The sequence below is a fragment of the Homarus americanus genome, unplaced genomic scaffold (genome assembly GCF_018991925.1).
Source record: "Homarus americanus isolate GMGI-L3 unplaced genomic scaffold, GMGI_Hamer_2.0 scaffold24260, whole genome shotgun sequence".
In the NCBI taxonomy this organism is placed as follows: domain Eukaryota; kingdom Metazoa; phylum Arthropoda; class Malacostraca; order Decapoda; family Nephropidae; genus Homarus; species Homarus americanus.
The window spans coordinates 10,048,759-10,072,287 of NW_024721079.1; the positions used below are offsets into that span (position 1 = coordinate 10,048,759).

At 36.6% G+C, this 23,529-nt stretch overlaps 1 protein-coding gene across 1 annotated transcript; it reads left to right on the forward strand.

The window, feature by feature from the left end:
- Positions 1-244: 244 nt before the first annotated feature.
- Positions 245-22,784, forward strand: LOC121861544 (40S ribosomal protein S12-like). The gene is made up of 7 exons (XM_042359395.1): positions 245-347; positions 9,472-9,509; positions 9,789-9,920; positions 17,667-17,871; positions 22,158-22,244; positions 22,427-22,470; positions 22,659-22,784. Exons 2-5 carry the CDS (start codon positions 9,493-9,495, stop codon positions 22,221-22,223), a joined length of 420 nt encoding a protein of 139 aa, XP_042215329.1. The 5' UTR covers positions 245-347; positions 9,472-9,492; the 3' UTR covers positions 22,224-22,244; positions 22,427-22,470; positions 22,659-22,784.
- The last annotated feature ends 745 nt before the right edge of the window (positions 22,785-23,529 follow it).

Sequence of the window (23,529 nt, forward strand, 5' to 3'; positions counted from 1 at the left end):
ATACTACTGGTGGTTAGGTTCCGTTTAGGAAATCATCGGACCCAATGTGCACATATACTTTTTAGATCGTGTATGCATTATGTGCCTGCACTGTATACTGTTACATATTACATTGTGTAATTGCAGTGTCTCTATACATGATGAACCAATATGACCGAGTACTTTATGACGATTTTACTGAAAAAAATGTATACTGTATATATATAATTATGCATCAACCTAACTCGTGTGGGTGTGTGTGGTGCGCACCTCACACCTCACCTGTCGGGTCCGGTGTTTACCTCGGCCTCCGTCACCCTCGCCTCGGCCCTCATGAGTTAAGCGTGTTGTTGTGAACGTTGACGATCGTGAGTACCTTATTTATCTGTGGTCATCGGTCTTATCGTAGGGTATTTTAAAGTTTCATAAGTTATAAAAGGTGCATTAATTATCATAGATGCTTGTGAGATGTTTAAATAATGTTTTTGTTAAAAGGATATTAGAGAAATAAGAAAATTAATGAGTGGTGGGGAAGCATTTTGTATTGTCATATTAAACTTTTGGGGTTTGGTTAAATTTGTAAGTTATGTGTTAACCAATTGAGGTAACGAAGAAAAAATGCATCCGCTTAATATATGGCGATTTGAAAGTATAATTATCTCAGGGTTCATCATATGGTAGTGGTGCTAGACTGGGGGTAATGTTGACGCTGCCAGCTGTATAATATAACAGTTGCATAATTATTGTAGAAATTGATGGTGGCTTTTTGTCCAGTATTTTTAAGGTACATAAGAAAATAAGGAGTCTGCAATAGGCCGGTTGGCCTGTGCATGGCAGCTCCTGTCGAGAGTTACTACCACTCTCGATCATCCATGAATCTATCTAGCCTCCTTTAAACACTTTCCAGCGTTCCAGTACTTACTACAAAGTTGCTAAGCTTGTTCCACTCGTCCACCACCCTATTTGTGAACCAGTTCCTTCCTATCTTCCCTCCTAAACCTAAATTTATCCAACTTAAATCCGTTGCTACGAGTCCTATCCTGCTCGGATATTATAAGAACTTTATTTATTGATTCTTTTAACCCACTTAAATACTTCTATCATATCTCCCCGCACTCTGTTAGAAAGTATAACATATTTTTCTAGTGTATTTGTGTGTGTTTGGACCGAATATGTCCTTCATTTCGGGCGGAAATTAGTCAGTTTTTTTATCGATTTTTTTCTGTTGGACTTTTCCGAAAAAAAAAATCATGGCAAAATACACCAAAAAACACTAGAAAAACAAAACCTAACCTAACCGACTCACCATATGATCACCTATTTCTTAGCCTTATTGTCCTGGTTCTTGTTTGTCTTTGGATTCTGAGATTCTTACACAACGCCACATACGGTCTTTGCGATATTTACATTCAGTCTTGCTCTTAGCACACTTTACTTAAGTTGGAAGAACACCATGCGATCGAGAAAATGCTGTAGTTTCTTCGTTTTTTTCCCCAAAACTCGCAATCAGCTCCATCAGCTCTTATTGCAACTATATCTTGCACTAGTCAGGCCGCACCTCGATTATGCTGTCCAGTTCTGGTGCCTTTATTATAGAATGGATATCGATTCACTGGAGTCGGTGCAGCGAAGAATGATGAAAATGATTTCGGGACTTAGAAACCTTCCCTATCAAGACAGATTAAAGAAACTAAACTTGCATTCCCTAGAAAGACGAAGAGTGTGGGGAGATATGATAGAAGTATTTAAGTGGGTGAAAGGAATCAGTAAAGGGGATATAGATAAAGTTCTTATAATATCTGAGCAGGATAGGACTCGTAGCAACGGATTTAATTTGGATAAGTTTACATAAGAACAAAAATGGAGGAAACTGCAGCGGGCCTATTGGCCCATACTGGGCAGTCCCGTTTACACCCAACCCCTATTGCTCATATGAGCATCCAACCTATGTTTGAAGCAATTCAGCGTATTCGAGTTAATGATGATATTTGGTAACTTGTTCCATTCATCCACTACTCTGTTTCCAAACCAGTGTTTACCTATTTCACGCCTAAATCTAAATTTGTCTAATTTAAAACCATTGTTACGAAGTTCGCCCTGGTTGGATAATTTGAGTACCTTTGTAATGTCCCTTTGTTTAGCCCTGCCTTCCACTTATACACCTCTTATCAGGTCGCCTCGCCTACGCTCTCAAGGGAGTGCAAATTAAGATGCTTTAACCTGTCTATACTCAAGGTTCCTAATGCCTGGGATTAGTCTTGTCATTATCCTCTGAATTCTTTCCAAGGATTCTATATCCATTCTGTAATACGGTGACCAGAACTGAACTGCGTAATTCAGGTGTGGTCTCACAAGCGCAAGATACAGTCTTAGGATGACCTCGCTAGTCTTGTATCTAACACTCCTTTGTATGTTTACTTGGCTTAAGGTTCCTACTTATCATTACTCCTAAACCTCTCTCGCAGTCGGATTTCTCTATGGCATCGTTGTTCATCTGGTATCTGGTTTCCCTGTTTACATCTCCTATACTGAGTACTTTACATTTGTCCACGTTGAATTTCATCTGCCATTTTTCAGACCATTCGAAAAATTTGTTTAGATCTTCCTGTAGTTTTGCCGAGTCCTCGTCAGATTTGATAACACGTCCTATTTTAGTGTCATCAGCAAATTTACTTATGTTGCTGTCTATGCCGATATCTATGTCGTTTATGTATATCATAAACAATAATGGTCCAAGTACTGAGCCTTGGGGAACTCCACTTGTGACGTTGCTCCAATGGGACTTAGTGCCATTAATGCTCACTCGCTGTTTCCTGTCCTGTAACCACGCCCTAATCCATTTAAGGATGTCACCTTTGATGCCATGAGCTTCTACCTTTCTAATTAGTCTTTCGTGGGACTCTGTCGAAGGCTTTGCTAAAGTCGAGATATACCACATCATAATTGTGCCCCTCGACCGATGATTCGAAAACTGATGAAAAGAATGTTAATAGATTAGTTAGGCAAGAACGTCCGCTTGTGAAGCCATGCTGGGAATCATTGATCAATCGGTGCTTCTCCAGGTGATTTCGAATAGAGTTTGAAATGATTGCTTCCAGTAATTTGCCTACTATTGATGTTAGACTGATTGGGCGGCAGTTAGAGGATAGTGATCTATCCCCCTTCTTGAAAATCGGTATTACATTCGCTATCCTCCAGGATTCTGGTACTACACATGTTTTTAAGGACATGTTAAACATACTAAGCTCTTTAGGTTTAGGAGGGAGATAGGAAGGAACTGGTTCACAAATAGGGAGGTGGCTAATTGTGCATTACAGGCGAACAACGTGAGAACTATATTTGACCGTGAATCTGGCGGCATTTGATTGTATTTCTTGAGTCGATCGTTGTGTAGCTATAAACATACCGGTCAATTTATAGTCTTGCACTGGCCTTTCTCTCGCTGTTTTAATGTATTTCGTAATGTTTAGACAATTAAGACTTTTCTTCTATGATATTTCCTCTGGAAAGTAAGGGTAACCGAGATATTAATTTTTCAATATTATTAGGTTTCCTCAGTCAAGTGTCGCCTTGATTTGTTTACATCTGGCACCAGTCTTTCTTTTGATATTAGAAATATGTTTTTCCTATGGTACTTGATGAGTTTTGAACGAATTTGAGATGAATATCTGCAGGAAATCACAATATATTTTTTTTATCAAGTAAATCACATAAATAAAAAACAAACAACAAACAAACCAAACCTAACCTATCTATTTTTCTGATGAATATCTGCAATTGATGTAAAATAATCTCTCATCACAATGTTGGCACAGCTCTTTCCACCTGTTCAGCCATATCTGGTTATTCTGGTACTGAAAAATCAAACCACTGCTCCCCACGCACCCACGCATTTTTCATTGGCTAAGACAAAAAACTCTTGCCCGATTATAAGCCAATTACAAGTCTTCTATCGCTGTAGCCAATAAGAAATCACCCCCCTCTCACGCACATGCGCTGTAGATGCTTAAGAAGTCAACACGGAGGTAAGGAGCACTACGTGATGGGCGGTCAGACCTTCTCTGTGAGACGTAAACAACAAATGGCGACACTTGTGACTGACCAAATCTAATAATATTGAAAAATTAATATCTCGGTTATCCTTAATTTTCGGCGGAAATATCACAGAAGAAAAAGGTCTAAGAATTGTCTAAACATTACGAAAACATATTAATAACAGCGAGAGAAATACCAATACAAGATGGAAAATTCACCAAAATATATAAAATACACAACTTGTGTTATATCGGTAATTCAATAGTAAAAAAAAGTTGACATCAAATAAGAACTAGAACTCTTTCTATTGAATTCGCACAACAAATAACTCAAATAAGTGGTATTGTCCCAAATAGCTGTAAAACATTGAACTACATAACCTTGGTACTTTATGGTGACACTCAGAAGTTAACACTCCCCAACACTCTTAACATGGCTGACGTTCACTGCCCACTCATCATCTGTAAATATCAATGCATTTACTTTTACTTTACTTTTATCCTCTTCACACTGATCGACACAAAATAAAAATTACACTGATGTGAAATTAACATTTTTCTAAAATTTTATAAACAAGAATAACAAAAATATAACTTGTCACAACAGACAATCACCCTTTCTTCACTTAAAATCCACTTTCAAATACAGCATGGTACTTAATTCACAAAATTTTCTGAGGGGCAAATTTTCCCAATACCCGGAAAATTCTGGGGATGGGTGATTTTTCCCGGGTTTGAGAGATGAAGATCAGGCGCATTTTCTGGAAATTCCGATAATTTTTTTTCCCGTTTACTGGAAAATTTTGTGGATGAGGGTTCGAGAGATAATGTAATGGGCAAGTTCTGGAACTTCCGAGAACATTTTTCCATCACTCTGAAAATTCCGGGGATGAGGGATTTATTTCCGGCTTTGAGAGAGTCTTCTCGTTACCCGGAAATCTCTCATTCTCGGAAGTGCTCTGCACCAATTGTCTGACTAATGGGGATATCACTGTACAGTATAAGGAAAATGTGTGCACTAACAAGGATGTTGAGGGTTGGCACCAACTAGTCCACACCCGTGGTAAACCTGACCTTACCCTATACTGTACTTGCTTATTAACCTTTTTGAGGAATCTAAATTTGTCACTTCAGGTCACCTTGATTGCTGAAAAAAATTAAGCAAATTAGAAGAAAACTTATAGGAAACTGCAGTGTCAACTACAGAAATATTGGGAACACTTAGGAAGGGGACACAAAGGTGCCATGCAACTTTTGAGAGCATGCTCCCGTGTATATGGCCCTACCAGGGTGCATGGTGACTATATACGGGTATAAGGTCCTACTACAGTATTTGTTTTTTAGTTTTGTTATGACTAGCTAATATATGAATACCACAACATTTACTGTAATATTGCAATAGACTTTGCAAGTTTTACTACCTTTTTAACCAGGATATTGTATTAATGTGCAAATAAAACAATTTTAATTTTACAATGTTATTTATATCTTTCGTTCTTTACTGATAATGGCCTATTTGTAAATTGGCAAGTTCGGCTCATGGAGGTGGGCCGAACTCATGAGGAGCGAATTCACTGTAAACCACTGGGCAGGGGGTGGATCCCCCGTCATACTAAAACAAAAGTACTTGGCCAATTAAAGTGCTTTCATAGTAAAATAGCATTGGTAGGAACTTAGCCGGCCATGGCAAAATATCCACTATGTAAAAGGAAAGGATTTCTGTCCCCGATAGTAACTCTCGCTCACTTTTGGAACTGTAATTTAGGTAACTTTAATTAGAGGTTTCATAGAGAAATGTACAACGTTCACCATGTTTTCTGTGGTACAAGTAGAGTTGTCTGTGATCACAGTCTTCCTGTGGAGGAATTGAACATCATCAAACAACTCTTGGTGCTGGCTCTTTGCTTGGTGTACCTCCAACTTGGTCCATTTCCAACTCTGCCCACACATTTACTTTCTCGTTCCCATTTATATTTTTAATAGATTGTAAATAATGTTTCCACCAAGTTCTGTCCATTTCTTTCAACTCCTGGTATGTCAAATAAAATCTTCCTAACTGACAGTAACATTTTAGTTTCGGTCATCCCTGTATTTATATATATCCAAACCTAACGATGTAACCTAATATAACCTAACCCCAGGAACTATATCTAACTTAACCTAAATTCCAAAGATTACCCAGATGACTGAAACTAAAGTGATACCTAACTGACAACTGGACAAATATCCACAGCCTAACAAATACTGTACTGAACATCTTCCTTACCTTGAGGAACAGCAAATAAGGTTGAGGATTGGCTGGTTTTGTTTTGTCATTTGCAATTTCCTGCTTGTATCGTTAATGGAATTTCATCCAATGTTATTTTACGCTTTTATCTACAGGTATTGTTATATACTGTATTTGTATACCTGTGACCTTAACATACTGTACATAGAAAGTCTGGTACATAAGAACATAAGAAAATAAGGAGTCTGCAATAGGCCGGTTGGCCTGTGCATGGCAGCTCCTGTCGAGAGTTACTACCACTCTCTATCATCCATGAATCTATCTAGCCTCCTTTTGAAACTTTCCAGAGTTCCAGTACTTACTACAAAGTTGCTAAGCTTGTTCCACTCGTCCACCACCCTATTTGTGAACCAGTTCCTTCCTATCTCCCTCCTAAACCTAAACTTATCCAACTTAAATCCGTTGCTCCGAGTCCTATCCTGCTCGGGTATTATAAGAACTTTATCTATATCCCCTTTATTGATTCCTTTCACCCACTTAAATACTTCTATCATATCTCCCCGCACTCTTCGTCTTTCTAGGGAATGCAAGTTAAGTTTCTTTAACCTATCCTGATATGGAAGGTTTCTAAGTCCCGGAATCATTTTCGTCATTCTTCGCTGCACCGACTCTAGTGAATTGATATCCATTCTATAATAAGGGCACCAGAACTGAACCTCATAATCGAGGTGCGGCCTGACTAGCGCAAGATATAGTTGCAATAAGACCTCTGCACTCTTATTACTTACACTTCTAGATATAAAATCCAATACTCTGTTTGCCTTATTTCGGACATTAACGCACTGTTTTCTAGGCTGTAGGTCCGGGCTTACAAGTACCCCTAGGTCTCTTTGACAAGTCGACTTCTCTAGGTTGATGTTGTTAAGGCTGTATACATTGTCAGTATTAAGGCTGTATACATTGTCAGTATTTGTTCTTCCAATATTAAGTACGCTGCACTTGCTGGTGTTGAATTTCATTTGCCATCTTTCAGTGGAGGAGACTTAAGCGCCCGAAGGAGTTTATAGAATTTGTTCATATTTTCCACAGGAGTTGTTTGGATGATAGTAATAAAAATTATGCAACTTTTTCCTTTAATTTTAAATGTGTAGTTTTTATTATCTAACTATGATCATAAATTACTTGTAGTGGGCAGGGTATAAAAGATGAGGGAAATTACTGGGTAAAATATGGTGAGACTGATCATATGGCAGTACATTATGATCAGGATACATCGCGAGATTGGGCCCAACGATGTTCGCTATATACTATCCGCGATATATACTGTAATTATGTACGTACATGTAATCAATGGGGAAATAGGGTTAGGTTGTTGAGGTCAATAAAGGTGAGTAAACATGACTTGACGAGTTTATTTTCTTATTAACTAAAGCACCAATGAACACTAGACTCAGGAACAACAGGCTGTTTCAATATTAAGGAACGCCTGACTCGGGAACACCAGACTTGGCAGCTGACGCCGCACTGCCACCCTCACTTGACAATCCCACACCTACATAAACAAACCAAAAATATTAGTTACAGTATTAAATTTTTTCCATTCCCTTCACTTCACTTTTCACATTACTAGCAACCCATTACACACACCTTAGAAGTCGTAATCTGCAGCAGAGTCGGCTGCTTACTCATCACTCATTCAGAAAGACTGAGCGGGTGAGCGTGAGTGTGTGGGTGAGCAGCCACGGTGGTGCCTTTGGTGAGCAAGTAACGCATTTGTTTTCCATGGCGGTACAGTTGAAATATTTCCTGCCCGATTTCCCTCGCAAAATAAATAAATTTATCGCTATATATTGGAAAATGACAATGATTTTGGTATTCGCGATATTAAAAATTCTTGATATATCCCGGCCCTACTGTAATGTTTGTGCTATGTAGGTGAAGAAATAATTTTATACGGAAAAAAATGTTTTTATCCCAATTTCCCCAATATATACAAGGAATAAAAAAAATGCCCAACAATGGCTCATTTCAACAAGAAACGATGTTCATAATCTACAGTACTAAATACACAAAAAAATAATTTCTGATAGTACCAGTAAAAATTCGTTTTTTTTAAGACAAAAGAAGAAATAGAATGTCAAAATCCAGTAAATGAAAGTAAAAAAATAAGTCAACAGGTAAATAAAATACAGGTACTGTACTGTAATGTAAATTTCAAGTTCAACACCGTTTGTATCGGCGGGCGTTCGTAAGTTGGATGTTTGTAAGTCGGGGACCTCCTGATACAAAATTTACAATTCCCCAACCTTGTGTGATGTTTTCTTGAGTTAAGGAAAATATCTTAAATGTTATTTGTAAAAAATAGATGGTTTAGGTGCACTAGAGTAGCCAATTATTACCTTATGCAGTATCTAATGAACCTGGTGTTAATAATTGAGAAAGAAAACAGTATTACCTGTGTTTTCTTACAATACTATAAGAACCAGATTATTTTATTAACTAAGATTCGTGGAATACTGTTTACCGTTTACAGTTACTGTATATTATCCCTTTTTTGTGTTCTTTTGCAATAAGAATGTTTAACATGGGGTCTAATAATTTTATTTGTGGATTAGAGTCAAATATTGTACTGAAAAATTATTGACTTTTATAGCAATAAAATATTAATATCTCCATTAGCCAGAATCCCTCTCATTTGGAACTTTCCGATACGTACTCGGAATTGAAATTCTTGGAAAATCTTTCCCAAAGCTGGAATTTTCCTGAAAAGTCTGGCTTTAAGGACGATTTTCCGAGGGGCACATTTTCTAGAAAATTCCATGAACATTCTCTCAGTACCCGAAAAATTCTGGGGGTGGGGGAGTTTTTCCAGCTTTGGGAGATGAAAATCGGGCACATTTTCCGGGAATTTGATAAAATTGCCCATTACATCATTTATCAAACCTGGAATTTTCCTGGTACAGGGTATTGGGAAAATTTTCGGTATTTTCCGGAAAATGTGCACCTCGGAAGATCTTTCCCAAATCTGGAATTTTCTGGACTATTCCGGCTTTGGAAACATTTTTCCAAGAAAACTTCAATTCCGGCTATCAGAAAGTTTTGGGTTTGAAGGAGTCCGGCTTACAGAGATATTACTGTAAATTATGTTGGTGAAGTTCGGTACTGTCAGGTGTAGGAGGTCGAGACAATATCATTGCTCACTTTTGCTTACAATTTGTCTTATCTTTACAGGAGGACGTCCAATAGTTCAGCATGTCTGATGTGGAAGGGTGAGTTTTTTGTTTTTATCAGTTAATAATTTTTTTCCTCATTATTATTTTTCATTGATCTGGGAAGATGGACAGTACAATGTAACAACTCAAATGTTAACACCTGTACTGTAGCCTGAATTAGTTAAACCTTAGTTAATTTTGATTTATGACACCCAGAGAGATTGTAAACTAATATTGTATATATTGTCCGATAAAGTAGTGCACCTGTTGTTTGTTTAGAGTCGTGTAACAAATTTGTTTAAGTAATTAGAATGTGTGGAATTATGTTCTTTCCAGAGACGTTAGCGTTCCCGTGGCCGTCGGTGGCCCCATGGACTTGAACACTGCTGTCCAGGAAGTGCTCAAACAGGCCCTTATGGCTGATGGTCTTGCTCGTGGACTTCATGAAGCAGTCAAGGCTCTCGACAAGTAAGTAATGGTAAACATCCATCTTTATCAGAATGGTATCTGAGGTCAGACCTGTTGATGTAAGTGTCAGCTTCTGGATCATCATGGAGCCTGACAACAGACTTAGAAATTGGGTGTTGAATAAAATAACATGAAATATAATTTATATAATGTGTAGCCTTTAAACACTCAAGGTGGGCAGGGTGTGCTCAGCTCATGACATTTGCATTATATGTTTGCATTTGTTTTTTTTATTGGCCTTATTTTCTATCATATTTCATTTTTTAAATGTGTAATTCTTCACAAATTATTGTTTTACAATACTATTATACAAAAAAAAATTTGAATCATAACACCAATATACAAAAATAAGAGTGAATTGCATGAAAGAGGAGGTAGCATCTGTACTTTTATATCCTTGGAACACACTGATGATGCAGGCCCACAGCAGTTATCGCAACACCTCACATTCGCCACAGTTGTGTGGCGAGAATGGGAAGATAATGGTAAGCATTTTGAGACTTGAACCATGTCAATTAAGCAATAAATAGATTTTTGGAAGTCAAAAACAATACCGTATATACTCGTGTGTAGTTTGAGTTTTTAAGACCAAATTTTTAGGCAAAAAATTGGGGGTCGACCTCTACATGCGTAATAGTTTTGTTAGGTTGACCCCGTGCATGATGGGAAGGGCGAGGAGCAACTTTTAGCTTCAGACATGAAAAATATTTACCATTTATTGCCAGTAAACAATGGAAACGTAAAATATGTACCAATTAGTAATGAAAAGTTGTGCAGTTCCTTCAGCAGATGAAGCTCACCAAATTACAACAGGCTAAATTACCTTACAACATGCTCTCAGTAGTCCATGTTGAAGTTCTTAGCACAGGCTAACTTATCATATCATATATGGTATCACAATACTCATTGATCTACAAAAAATACCGGTAATAAAAACCTTTTCGATATTTCACACTTAATATAATACCCGGTAATCCACTTCAACCTCGTATTGTTTACAACGATGCATGACGCACCACCAGCTATTGCGTATCAGCTAGACGGTTCACGTGTTTTTCGAATCGTTTTCAGTTAAAAAACTGTTACATCACATGTATATTTTACCTAAACTGTGCCTGAATGAATATATTCTCGGAAATAAATAGTAGTTTTGCTGAAACGTGATGTATTTCAATGTAAAATAGGATAAAATACATGACGAAAACAAAAGGCTTTACCTAAGCTTCCGGTGTTCTTGAGATGTTACTCGTTTTTTTAATAGTTTTCCTTTAAAATACTGTTATACTACAATGATATTCTATTCGTATTGTGCTTGATATAATACATTCACGGAAATGTAATATTTTTGCTAAAATGACGTACGTATTACGGTGGAAAGTGGGATAAAATCGTGACGAAAACAATGACTTTCGCTTTTTCGTTCAAAAGATGTTACCGTAATCACTTTTCGAATGGTTTTCAGTTAAAAAAACTGTTATTACAATAATATTTCCTCCTAGTTGACTTGAATAAATACTTGAGTGGAGATATACAATATTTTTGTTAAAACTACTCGTGTTTCAGTGTAAAGTGTCGTAATAATAAATGGTAAACAATTTGCCTTCGGCACTCGGTGTTTCAGTGTTTTTACTGAAGGTTTTGTTGTTCCATTACCCTCAAAAACTTGGGTCGAACTATAAACGAGGAATATCATAAATTAACAATTTCTTGGTCAAAAAATCAGGGTCGACCTATAAACGAGGGGGGGTTATAGACGAGTATATACGGTATTTTTATCGGAACACTCACATTAGTTTTTTGGATTTGCCGTCAGCCCGTCAAAGTGTAAATACTGTGCAGTACAGTACTACATAATGTTTAGTAGCCTAGTACTGTATCGTGTATTAAGTTGTGTAATCAGTGTACAGTACAGTGGTCCCTCGGTTAACGAATTACCTTCCATAAGAATCTTCAATTCGGTTAACGAACAAAAATTTGATTAGCGAAATCCTTTTGGAAATCACATTTTGTTGTGAGCATCAGCTGGTCAGATGATGTCCCAGTCTGCCAATTCAGTAATCTGTTCTATGTTTAAATTCATTTCCAGTGGAGTAAATATCAAGAAAGTTAATCTCTTAAATATTTTTTGATGTTTTATATTAAGATTATTAGTCATTTTAACATATATTTAACATATTGATAATATTATATGCATTAAAGGTTCAGTCTGGCTTTGTTTTCTGTCGAGAGAGCAGCCATTTTGTTGGTGTCTTGAATATTTTTGCATTTTTCATTGAAATTATTGGTCATTCTGAGCTTTAGTTAACATATTGATAATGTATGGCGCAGTACAGTGTTGACTTAAAGAAAATAATCTTGAATTACACCTAGTGAACTTAAGATTTTATTGGGGAAATGACGCATCAAGCATGGGTCCAAAGAAAGGTGATTTCTCCTCCATACCACTTCCTTCTCTTCTCCCTTCTCCTCCACCCCCACTTCTAATTCCCATCATCATCATCAACCAGGAACCTTCTACATACACACCTCAAAGTAAGTGTACTTTACTGCATTTTTTTTTACTTTGTATGTATTTTTCTGTGAGCTGGAACCAATTACCCAATATCCCATTGAAACAATGGATTCGGTTAACGAACTACCTTCTGGAACGAATTGTGTTCGTTAACCGAGAGACCAATGTACAGTGACCCCTCGGTTAACGAACTCAATCCGTTCCAGAAGGTCGTTCGTAAACCAAAAAGTTCGTTAACCGAAACCATTGTTTCAATGGGTTTTTGGGTAATTGGTTGCAGCTCACCGAAAATTTCCTAAATTCAACAAAAATGGTAGAAAAGTTCACTTACTTTGAGGTGTGTATGTAGAAGGCTCCTGGATGATGATGATGATGATGGGATTTAGAATGGGGGGTGGAGGAGAAGGAAGAAGAGAAGGCATTGGGGTGGAAGAGAAGTCACCCCATGGTGCCATTTCACCCATAAAATTTTACCTCTCGGTGTAATTCAAGATTATTTTCTTTAAATCAACACTGCACTGCATTATATTTTGTCAATATGTAAAATATATTTCAAAATGACCAATAATTTGCTTGGAAACACAGAAAAAAAGCGTTTAGTTGAAGAGTCTCAAGCAAGATGTTACCTCCAGTGAAAACAGAGAGAGACTAACGCCTGTTTGCTGTGTTAAGAGGCTGGATGCCGCGCATTAAACTAGTCACTTTACCTTCAATTATGTTCAATAATTGTTAAAATGACTAAAAAATTGAATATTAAACTTTTAAAATTATTGAATAGTATAAACTTCTTCATATTTACTAAAATAGTAAGGAATTTAAGCCCTAGAACCGATTATTGTATTGGCAGACTGATACTAAAGCTGGTTGCCCGGTCAGTGCAAGCGAAAATATGTCGAGGTCGGTTCGTAAGAAATTTGTTAACCGAATTTTTGTTCGTTAACCAAATTGAAGATCCTTATGGAAGGCAGTTCGTTAAACGAGGGGTCACTGTACTATTATCACAGTTCTCTGAATGTAAAGGTAGTACTGTACAGGAGTCTTTGATTTACATAAAATTGTTTTCTGAAAATTTGCTAATAATGTAAGAAGAAAAAATCCATCATTTTGGTATATGAATGAAAACTTTTTTTTTTTAAGCATCGGAAAATGTTAGAGTTGCTGACAGGTACAGTGGGTATGCTATAACGAATCTAATTGGTTCTAGAACCTTGTTCGTTATAGCATTCGTTCATTATAGGATTAATCTGTTCCAGGCCCCCAAATACAACCACTTAACACTGTAAAATATAATATAAAATTGTAAAAATTGTAAAAAAAAGTGCATAAATATGCATCTAAACCCCTGAAATAACGAATATCATTAATACTTGTAATAAAAAAACAATAAATTAGTAAAAAAAAAATGTTCGTTGTAGGAGTTTCGTTCGTTATATCATTCTCAATTTTATAGGTAAAACCGTTCGTTATAGGAATATTCGTAGTAGAATCCATTCGTTATAGCATACCCCACTGTATATGAGAGAATCCTGTGCTGAACACAGATACTAAGCAGTGTATTGTAGTGCAGAGTAGGCTAGTTTGTGACAACAATTCTGTGCTTATATATTAGCAATTAATGAAAATTAAAAACTTGTTTTAATTGTATCTGCTTACATTTCTGGTGTTATGTTGGGAAGTTAGAACTCATCACTAGCCACATCCCTCTAGTCCTCTCCCTACTAGGTTGACCTGTGAGCTATACAATTGGTTCCACAAAGTCGGTTGTTAACCAAAAATTTCGTTAACTGAATATTATTTCAATGGGATATTGGGTAATTGGTTCCAACTCACAGAAAAAGTATTCGTACAAAGTACTGTATACTGGTAATAGAATTAATAAAACATTAAATATAAACTAAATACAGTACTGTACTGTACAGTATACTGTACAATAATAAATAAAAAACAATAGAATACTGTATTTTAACTTACTTTGAGGTGTGTATGTTGTATTCCCGGCAGCTTTGTTTACATATCAAACAGTTGATTGTAGAGGCAGTCGATGATGGCATGCCATATTCGTTAGAGTGCATTGCTTTTCATGTTTCATGATAATTTCTGCACTGTATATTATCAATTTGTTAACTAAATTTCAGAATGTCCAATAATTTTAATATAAAAAAATGCAAAAATATTCAAGAGACCAACTTTCTTGATATTTACTCCAATTGAAACTAATGTAAACATAGAAACAATTACTGTATTGGTGGACTAGCCGATCAGCTGTCGTTAATCGAAGCTTTGTTCATTAATGGAACTGAAAATCCGTATGGGAGCTAATTCGTTAACCGAAATTTCGTTAATTTAACTGTTTGTTAATTGAGGGACCACTGTAGTACAGTAAGGTTATTTTTCAACAAATAATTTTGGGTAGATACAGTGTATTCACTTTTTTTTTTTTTTGTACTGATACATGCGCACACAATGTTTCGTACTGAATGTGCAAGAAAACAATATCATAAGGTCTAAAGCATAATGGGAATAAACATTTCATATATGCACGGGATTAACACACACAATTATCTGTCGGGGGAGGGGATGTTGTATCAGCTGTTCGCTGTGTCCAATGTGTAGTGAAAAGATTGGTAAATGGCAATGCCGTATTTTTCTTTTTTTTTAATAATATTTTTGTTTATTCTACCATTTACTGTTGAATGGTGGTACAATAGTACCATAAAAGACCAGAAAGTGTCTATCCTATCATTGTCAGAAGAGTCACTATGAAAACCAAGCTGAAGAGCAACTATTTATTGAGAGCATTGGTGATCAAGCTCTGGGGTATTTGTGGATTTTTATTTATTAAATATACATTTTCATAATAAATTTTATTTACATGTCATATGAAGGTGCTGCTGTAAATTGATCTCAAATTGTGGCTAACCGACAACCAAATAAGCAGAAATTTGTAACTAATCACCTTTAGCACCAACCACATACAGTTTCCTGTAAGTAGAATATATTCTAATATGATTAAATAAACTTGATACTGTACTGCTTAGAAGTATTGTTTCCCACAAAAAAAGGTGTTTTAAAATGTGTATTATGTATTTTTACATTTGGGGGACATTGTTTTCGTTATTCTGTATCTTACATCAAAACTGAGCAAAAATTGCTATAAAAAATAATTAAAACAATATATAGCACATCTTAAAATACAGTACAATAGCAAACAAATTCTTTTATATGCAAAAAAAATGTTCCTGTCCTTGAATCATGTTATGGGTGACACCAAGAGTAGAGAATTCAGCCGCTAACTTGAGAGACGCTTGGCTGCTATGGTGTTTATGCCATGTCACATGAGGGAGAACATGACACATCCATACACACATTCACCTCTCACAGAATACCAATGCTCTTTATTTTTGTTTTATAATTTTATATGATATTTCCTTTATTTCTCAGTCACATTAGAATACTGAAATGATTTTCCCTCAACTTTTGCAGTTTCATTACATTAATCCGTGGCAACATATATAGCCATTTCAAGGCCACAGCTGAGCTCTTGATGTGTGTTACATAGTGAAGATTATGCAGGTGTGTGTGGGACCCACTTTCAGTGGAGATGAAGTGGATCACACTTACGATATGCTTTCAATATACAGTACAGTATTCAGTTTAAAATTTCTGCATCATCTCGGGAACAGAGCATTTATTGTCGACCATGGCGAGCACTTTAAGTTTATCCTTTATGATAAGGCACTCTGCTCTTAGGGGCTTTCACCGAGCATACTTGCTTAGGCAATGTTATCACAATGTGTGTTATTTATGTTATGAGAGAACAGGCCTGCACTGAGTAATACCCACATGTAGACTTGAGTACATTGAGACTGTGTTGTGATGTGGGACCACACTGCGTCACTCCATAACGGCGACCCTGCAAGATATTTTTTCAAATTTAAATTTAAAAATTCCAAGATTCATGTCGTTATTTGGACATTGTTACTCACTGATCCGGTACTTGGGGTTTTTACGCTAATGACTGAACAAGCCTCATAATACATTGGTTGAAGGGTGAGGTACAGTTACCTGCACATGAATATACCACAGCCTGGGAGTGTGTGAGGGCTTGGGTAAGATGTGGTAATGCAACACCGTAATCAGGACAATGTATGGGCGTGAAGTAGTGAAATTACTCTGTTTGTGATACGATACAAACAAGAAAGTAGGGAAACAAATAAATGAACCCTGTAATATGTAATAAGTGTTATGCAGCATTGTTGAGTAGCTATGACTAGGACTGAACTATGGGAACTGCAAACAGGCTAATCTACGGTTTTACGCCCATGACTACGGCGCTGAGTTGTCACATCTCGTACCTGTGCCCTCACACACTCCCAGGCTGTGGTACATTTATGTGGAGCCAACTGTACTTCAGTGGTGTCAGTAAGGTTGATATTCATAATATCACATGAATTTTGTCATTAAATGGCCCTTTATAAAGTGTTACCTGGCAAAAACTTAATTTTTCACCATGTGTTGGAAATTCCTCTTTATATGTGCTAGGACTTGAGGATCTTCTCTGCTCTGTTAGGTAGTAAGGGGGAGGAAACTGTACAATATAGAATTTGATTGTGTGTGGTCTTTTTAAGAGATTAAATGGTACAGTATAATAGTAGTACAGTACAGTAGTGAGTTTACCCTAATTAGGTCCAGTACTGTACTGGCTGATGGCAGGAACAATTATTCAAGTTCAAGTGTATTCTGCCATTATTTTTTAAACTACTGTATAACCATTACAATTAAAGTAGATTCTTGGTTATTTGCATAATAAATGTTCAGGAGTTGATTATTTTCAGTTTAAAAAATGAGTATGATTTTAATATTTCTCTACGTTCCTGATTATCTCTGGTTTACTACTCAATTTGCAATTAATAGAGTGCTGTATCTTGGTTAATTTTATTAGTTATAATTAATGTGATTAGTTCACGTAAGATTCACTTCCTGCACAAAACGCGTCTTGCCATAGGGTGGCTCTGAGTCGCACTGTTGATTCAAGTTACTCTCAGTTGGTGTAGACTGTGCAAGGGAAGGAGATAAATGATCGTCCCAAGAATGCTCCCACAGATCCTCTTTCCTAATGATCAATTGAGGTTGAGCAATAAAGGGAAGATACAAGAGAAAAATATGGAAGTAGTTAGATGCTGTAGCTGAACACCTGAAGATTAGCAGGATTAATAATGTCTTCTCTTTATTAGACGTCAGGCTCTCCTGTGCCTGTTGGCAAACAACTGCGATGAGCCTGGCTACTCCAAGCTGGTCGAGGCCCTTTGTCAGGAGCACCAGATCAAACTCCTGAAAGTTGACTCAAACAAGATGTTGGGAGAATGGGCTGGCCTGTGCAAGATTGATCGCGAAGGAAAGGCTCGCAAGGTCGTTGGCTGCTCATGTGTTGTTGTCACTGTAAGTACTGGTTATTTTTTTTTCGGATATATGGCTACATTTCCAGTTGTAAAAATTATATCTTTTCTTAGGATCTTAGTCAAGGAGCCAAATCTCAAAAGAGGCCTAGAAAAATGGTCACAGCACATACAGTTGACAGCTCTGTTGGTGGGGTCATACAGGATTTCTAGCAATAATGTAAAATGTAAATCTTATAAAATTTTCTACAGTATAAGTGATTTTGGGTTATGATGTAAAGGCTGCTCAAATAAGTAATCCCTTATCACTTGTGCTTTAGAAGTAAGTTATACCATAATTCCACAATTCATCATAGCTTGAAATGATTCTGTTGTTTGTGCTATGGGCCAAAATGTTTAACTCTCACTCCTGGACTATAAAACACTTTTCTTGCTGAAAATTGTTCTCTTGTTTCTACAGGCTGCTTAACAGGGATGTGATTTCTGTTTTTCCATTTTTTCCCCCATCATTTTAGGCGACTTATGTGAATCGTGTAGATCTGTTGATATTGTGAAATTAGAAGCCATGCAGTGTAGAGCAACAAACCCTGTGAAGAGAGGTTGTAGGAATTAGACTTGTTTTCTTTAAAGAAGCGTCGACTCTGGGGTAGATTTATCGAACGTTTTAAAATATTCAAAGGGTTCACCAACATTGACCAAAACAAACAATTTATACAGTACTGAAGATAACTCGTAGGAGAAGTAATGGGAGGAAGCTAAGATGCCGACAGGTACAATTAGACTCGACAAACTATATTTTCACAATGGCATTGTTAGAGAGTGGAATAAGCTTCCACCTTCAATTATTCAAAACAATCCGATTAACAATTTAAAAAACACCTCGATCGCTACGTTTTCCTTCTTTGCTTGTAGGAGCTGCCATCTGTGTCTCATTTTCTCAATGTGATTAGGTCAAGTCATATGACTCCAGTGCTTGGTATTTCCCCAAGATTTTGGTATTTTGGCCTAAGCCTTCGGATTGAGTTTTATTTATGAAAATATGGGTACAAGTATTCTTGGCATTTTTAGGTTCATCATAATTTTTAACAGTAATCTGAATTATTACAAAATAAAACCATTCATAGCTGGAGATTACCTGCAACCCATTTAAGGGACGGCACATGATACACGAACGGTTCTTGTATCTCGTGACGACCCGTCTGGACTCGGTACTACCGCAACCGTACTAGTCCTGTTTTAGTGAAGGGGAAGTCAGGACACATTCGTGGTTTATCACTGGCAATACCTACGCTCGCCTTCGGTAATTGTATGAATTAGCCTTGTCCATTTAGTGATTTTCTCTCATCATATGCTTAACTTTATGCTATGGTAAGGTTTGATAATATTGAGATGAATTTTTTTATTATAAACATCTGACGGAAGGAGCAAAAATCGTCTGGAGCCAGCTAGATTCAAGGGAAGTCAAGAAGTACAGAGTAGTTCATGAGGTATTGTTTGTGGTACATTATGGTGTGTAATATGGACAGTTCTGAAGATGTTTTGTAGTGTAGATTATGTGGTACATGTGTGTTGTGGACAAATCATGAAGTGTTTGCTACCAACTCCATAAAGAGGAAACAGGCAAAAAGGAGAGACATAGGAGAAAGTGATGGTGGTGATACTCTACCACTTGTCTGGTGGTCGTGAGTGTTATTTTTCATTTCATTAATTTGGAAAGTATTTGTACCATGGTTTTATTTATTTTAGAAATTGAAAACATTTTGATATTTCTAAGAGATTTTTATGGATTCAATCTCAAGAATTTAATATTTTTTGACTGGAAGTACTGTGCCACACAGTTCATTTGGATTTCAATCACATGATCAGGCTTGTCTGAGTGGAAATTGGAAAATTGAGTGAAGTGATTTTTGAGTGGTTGAATATCACATGATGCACTCATTGCTAATGGAGGTTTGGATAATTTTACAGTTAGATACATGTTTGTGCAAACATATATTGTACTTATGGCAGTGCTGTTGCTGTGGAAACGTTACTGATGATCACCTGATGTCTGTAGCCTCAATGAAGATATCTCAAATGTTATTAAAGAAACTGTTTGAATCAAAGAAAACAGTGTGAGGAAATGACTCAAAAATCAAGGAAGAGCAGAGAGGCCTTCCAGGAACAAAAACAGAAGTGTTTATTCTCCTTGAAAAAACTAGCTGATGCAATTAAAACTAAGAAGAAAACAACCAAATGAGTTAATATTACATGGGAAAGACAACTGAATATTTTGATTGTATATATCATGGAACAAACTTATTTTTGTACTACATATGCTATTGAAACCCCAGTTGATGGTACATTAGCGCCATAATCCTTTTGGCAAGTATTAAATTTTGAATTCTCACACAATACAGTGCAAAAAACCTTACCTCTCCCAATAATGGTGTACAATAAAAAATATTAAACAAATTCAAGTTTATCCTGTAGGAACAACTAAAATTTGTAAAGGAATTATTATGACTGTATGCATGAAAAATATTGTTGCAATAAACATACAGGTTTGATTTTTGGTATTGTGTATTTTAATTACAGTATTAGGCGCTCACAAAATGAGTATGAATGTGAGAAAGTAAGTTAAATATGGTAAAATCTTCGTGGGTAGGTGTTTCCCCAGACCCCCAGCTTAATCATCCCCAAATCACATCCCTGCATTAGCAATATAATTGAATGCAAGATATATTTTCTTGATTTAGTTTAATCTTGATAGTGCATTGCTGGATGCATTGTATCTGGTGTGTAATTATTTTATATATTTCAATTGAGTTTCTCCCCAAATGTAGGTTAAATTGATACTTCTTTGGTGTTAACTCAAGTACAACCATGTCATATTTTCATTCCCTCATCTAGTACTTTTGCTTTACCTGGAATCTTTGTTATGGCTTCTGGTAACATTCTTCTCTGTAATGTTCTACATTTGTTCTCACAGTTCCATTCCAGTTTAGACTTCAGTGAAACCACTGTCCTGTTGTCATTCCTTGGCCACTAATTCAAACTCTTCATACAATTGTTATTTTAAGGATGTCGTGTTCAGCTCTTGTAAAAATGGGTTTTTGCTCTTAGTTTTTTTTTTTAATATTTCAATACAAACTTTGTTCTTGTACTCACTTTGTACATCCATTCATATTTCATATTATATTGATGTGTCCTTGAGGAACAGAGGTAGATAGAGTTGCAGTACAGTTATTTATCATGTATCCTTTTTTATATATTCATTATCTTGAATTTTTATTTAATTTTTCCCTTTGGAAAACACGTGATTGCAGCTTTATCATTGTTTCTGTACATTACTAGGGTTATAAAGTATGTACTGTAATGTAGAATGGATGGTCAGAGGATGAGATGAAGACCAGTCATTTGGGAGGATGAGACACAGGGTATTCTATATTAGGAGTGAAGGGTTGGATGTCCAGCAAACTATGGTGTGTTTAGGGGCGGATCCAGGAATATTAAAATGGGGTCCCAGAAGGTGTGGGTGGGGGGAACATGGCGAGCCCACCCAGCTGGCGGCTTTGGGGAGGCGCTGTAACTCCTCCCTCCCCCTTTTTTTTAATCTAACTAGTGTCATGGGCATTTTGAAGGCATGTACACTTAGTATTAGGAGAGATCCTGTGGTCAATAGTAAAAGCTTTTTACTGTACAAAAATGCCTGTTTACAATACTGCATTAAAGAAAAAGTAATTAAATTTCCTTCTGAAAAGGAGGGGGGTCCTGAAACCAACCTCTCCCCCCCCCCCTGGATCTGCCCCTGTGTTGTGCGGATGAATGACCAGAGCTTGTCGTGCAAATATTGGGGAGGGATGTGCTGCTAATGTTGGGTTTTTTGAAGTTGCAACAGTGTTGGGTCTGTTTTGGAAGGGGAATATACCATAGTTGAACACATGAAATAGTACTGTATTGTGGTGAGGTTTAATAATAATTAACGGTTTATTAATAGAATTGCAGCCGGTGGCTGAAAATATACAAACTTACATTTGAATTGGACATAATGATATGCGTTCAATACATTTACAGGGGTGTACAGTACATAAATCAGGAGTTTATTATTTTAACAACAGATGGGATGGTGCTGTTCTTATATCTATCGGTGCGGGCTCTTATGGGGTGAATTTTGTTGTAGTGGTGGACTGCGCGAGGTGGGGTGCCACCGTGCAGTATAGTGAGAAAGGGGTTGTAATGGTGGGGGTGAGGATTACTGATTTAATACCCCATTGTAAGTGTTATTATTATTATTATTATTATTTATTTGTTTATCTATTTATTTATTTATTTAATATATTTTTTCAGGATTATGGCAAGGAGACCCAAGCCCATGATGTTGTCAATGAGTACTTCAAGAGCAAAGGACAGTAAGGAATCACATGTCCCATTTGTGTAAGTATCTTTTATCTAAACTCCACACTTGTTACGCTGTTTTATATATAATATGATGATAAATTCTTCCAGAGAATCCATGTTGGTAATTACAGCTGATTTAATGAGTCTGATTGTTTGCTCCAAGTGTGCGTGTGTTAATTTACTGATTATTTTTTAATGACTCGTTTATTTTTTTATAGACGCAGAGAATCGGCCAGGAAGTCCAGATCAAAGACAACCAAGTGTAAGTTTTCCACATATAAACTATTTTGCTAAACTTTGCCAGTAATGATGATCAATTTATCCAGAAAACCACGATGTTGGTAAATACAGCTGATTTAATGAGTCTGAATGTTTGTTTATTTCTTTGTTTTGTGCATTTCATTCACTTGTGATGGGTTATTTAATTTACACGTTTATTTTTTTCTTCAGAATGACTAACATTCAACACTGGGAGTCCATGAAAAGGATGACAAACCACAGCTGTAAGATCCTGCTTAGCCTTTTCAAGGGGCCACTGATTCCACATAATTGAAATAAAGTAATAAAAAAATTGAATACTGTTTTTGTACAACCTTGTAAAATACATACATACATACATACATACACACACACACACATATATACTGTAGCTATTTTAGTAGTATACCGTGCTCTCTTTTTAAGTGGCTGGGAGCCATGAGCAAGCACATTTACTGTCACTGCAGTAAAAGTCTGTTACTAAATGAAGCTGTACATATGGCCTTGTTGTACAGTTGTGGACAAAAAGAATTTGGCTAGGAGGAAGGTGGTGAATGGGATTGTAGGGGTAGTTGGAGACTTGTCAGGGTTGCATAGAGGTTGTCTGCAATTTTCTTAAAGCACCAAAAAATGATTTTTATAATTAAAATAAAAGGCAGGTGCACCTTATATTAACTAAACTCAATTCACCTAAATAACCACAAAAATTGACTAATTTTTCATTGCCACCCTGACTTGACGATGCCAAGTCTCCACCTACAACCCTACCCTCCCTCCCTCCCTGCCGAATTCTCTTTTATCTACAACTGTACATCACTGCTTCCTGGGTGTCCATCCCCCTACCTTTTCATTGCCTTTTCCATTTCCTTGGTGTCTTCCTGCCATCAACCTTAAATTATACAAATTTTACTGATCTCTTGCCATTTACTGATTACTGTCCATACCACCTTAGCAAGCCCTGGTGAACACTGTCTGACTACATTAATTTTCAACAAGGAATTTCTATATTGTTCTCTTCCTCCAATTCACACAAAATATTGTTGTCGAGAATGTAATTTCTCTT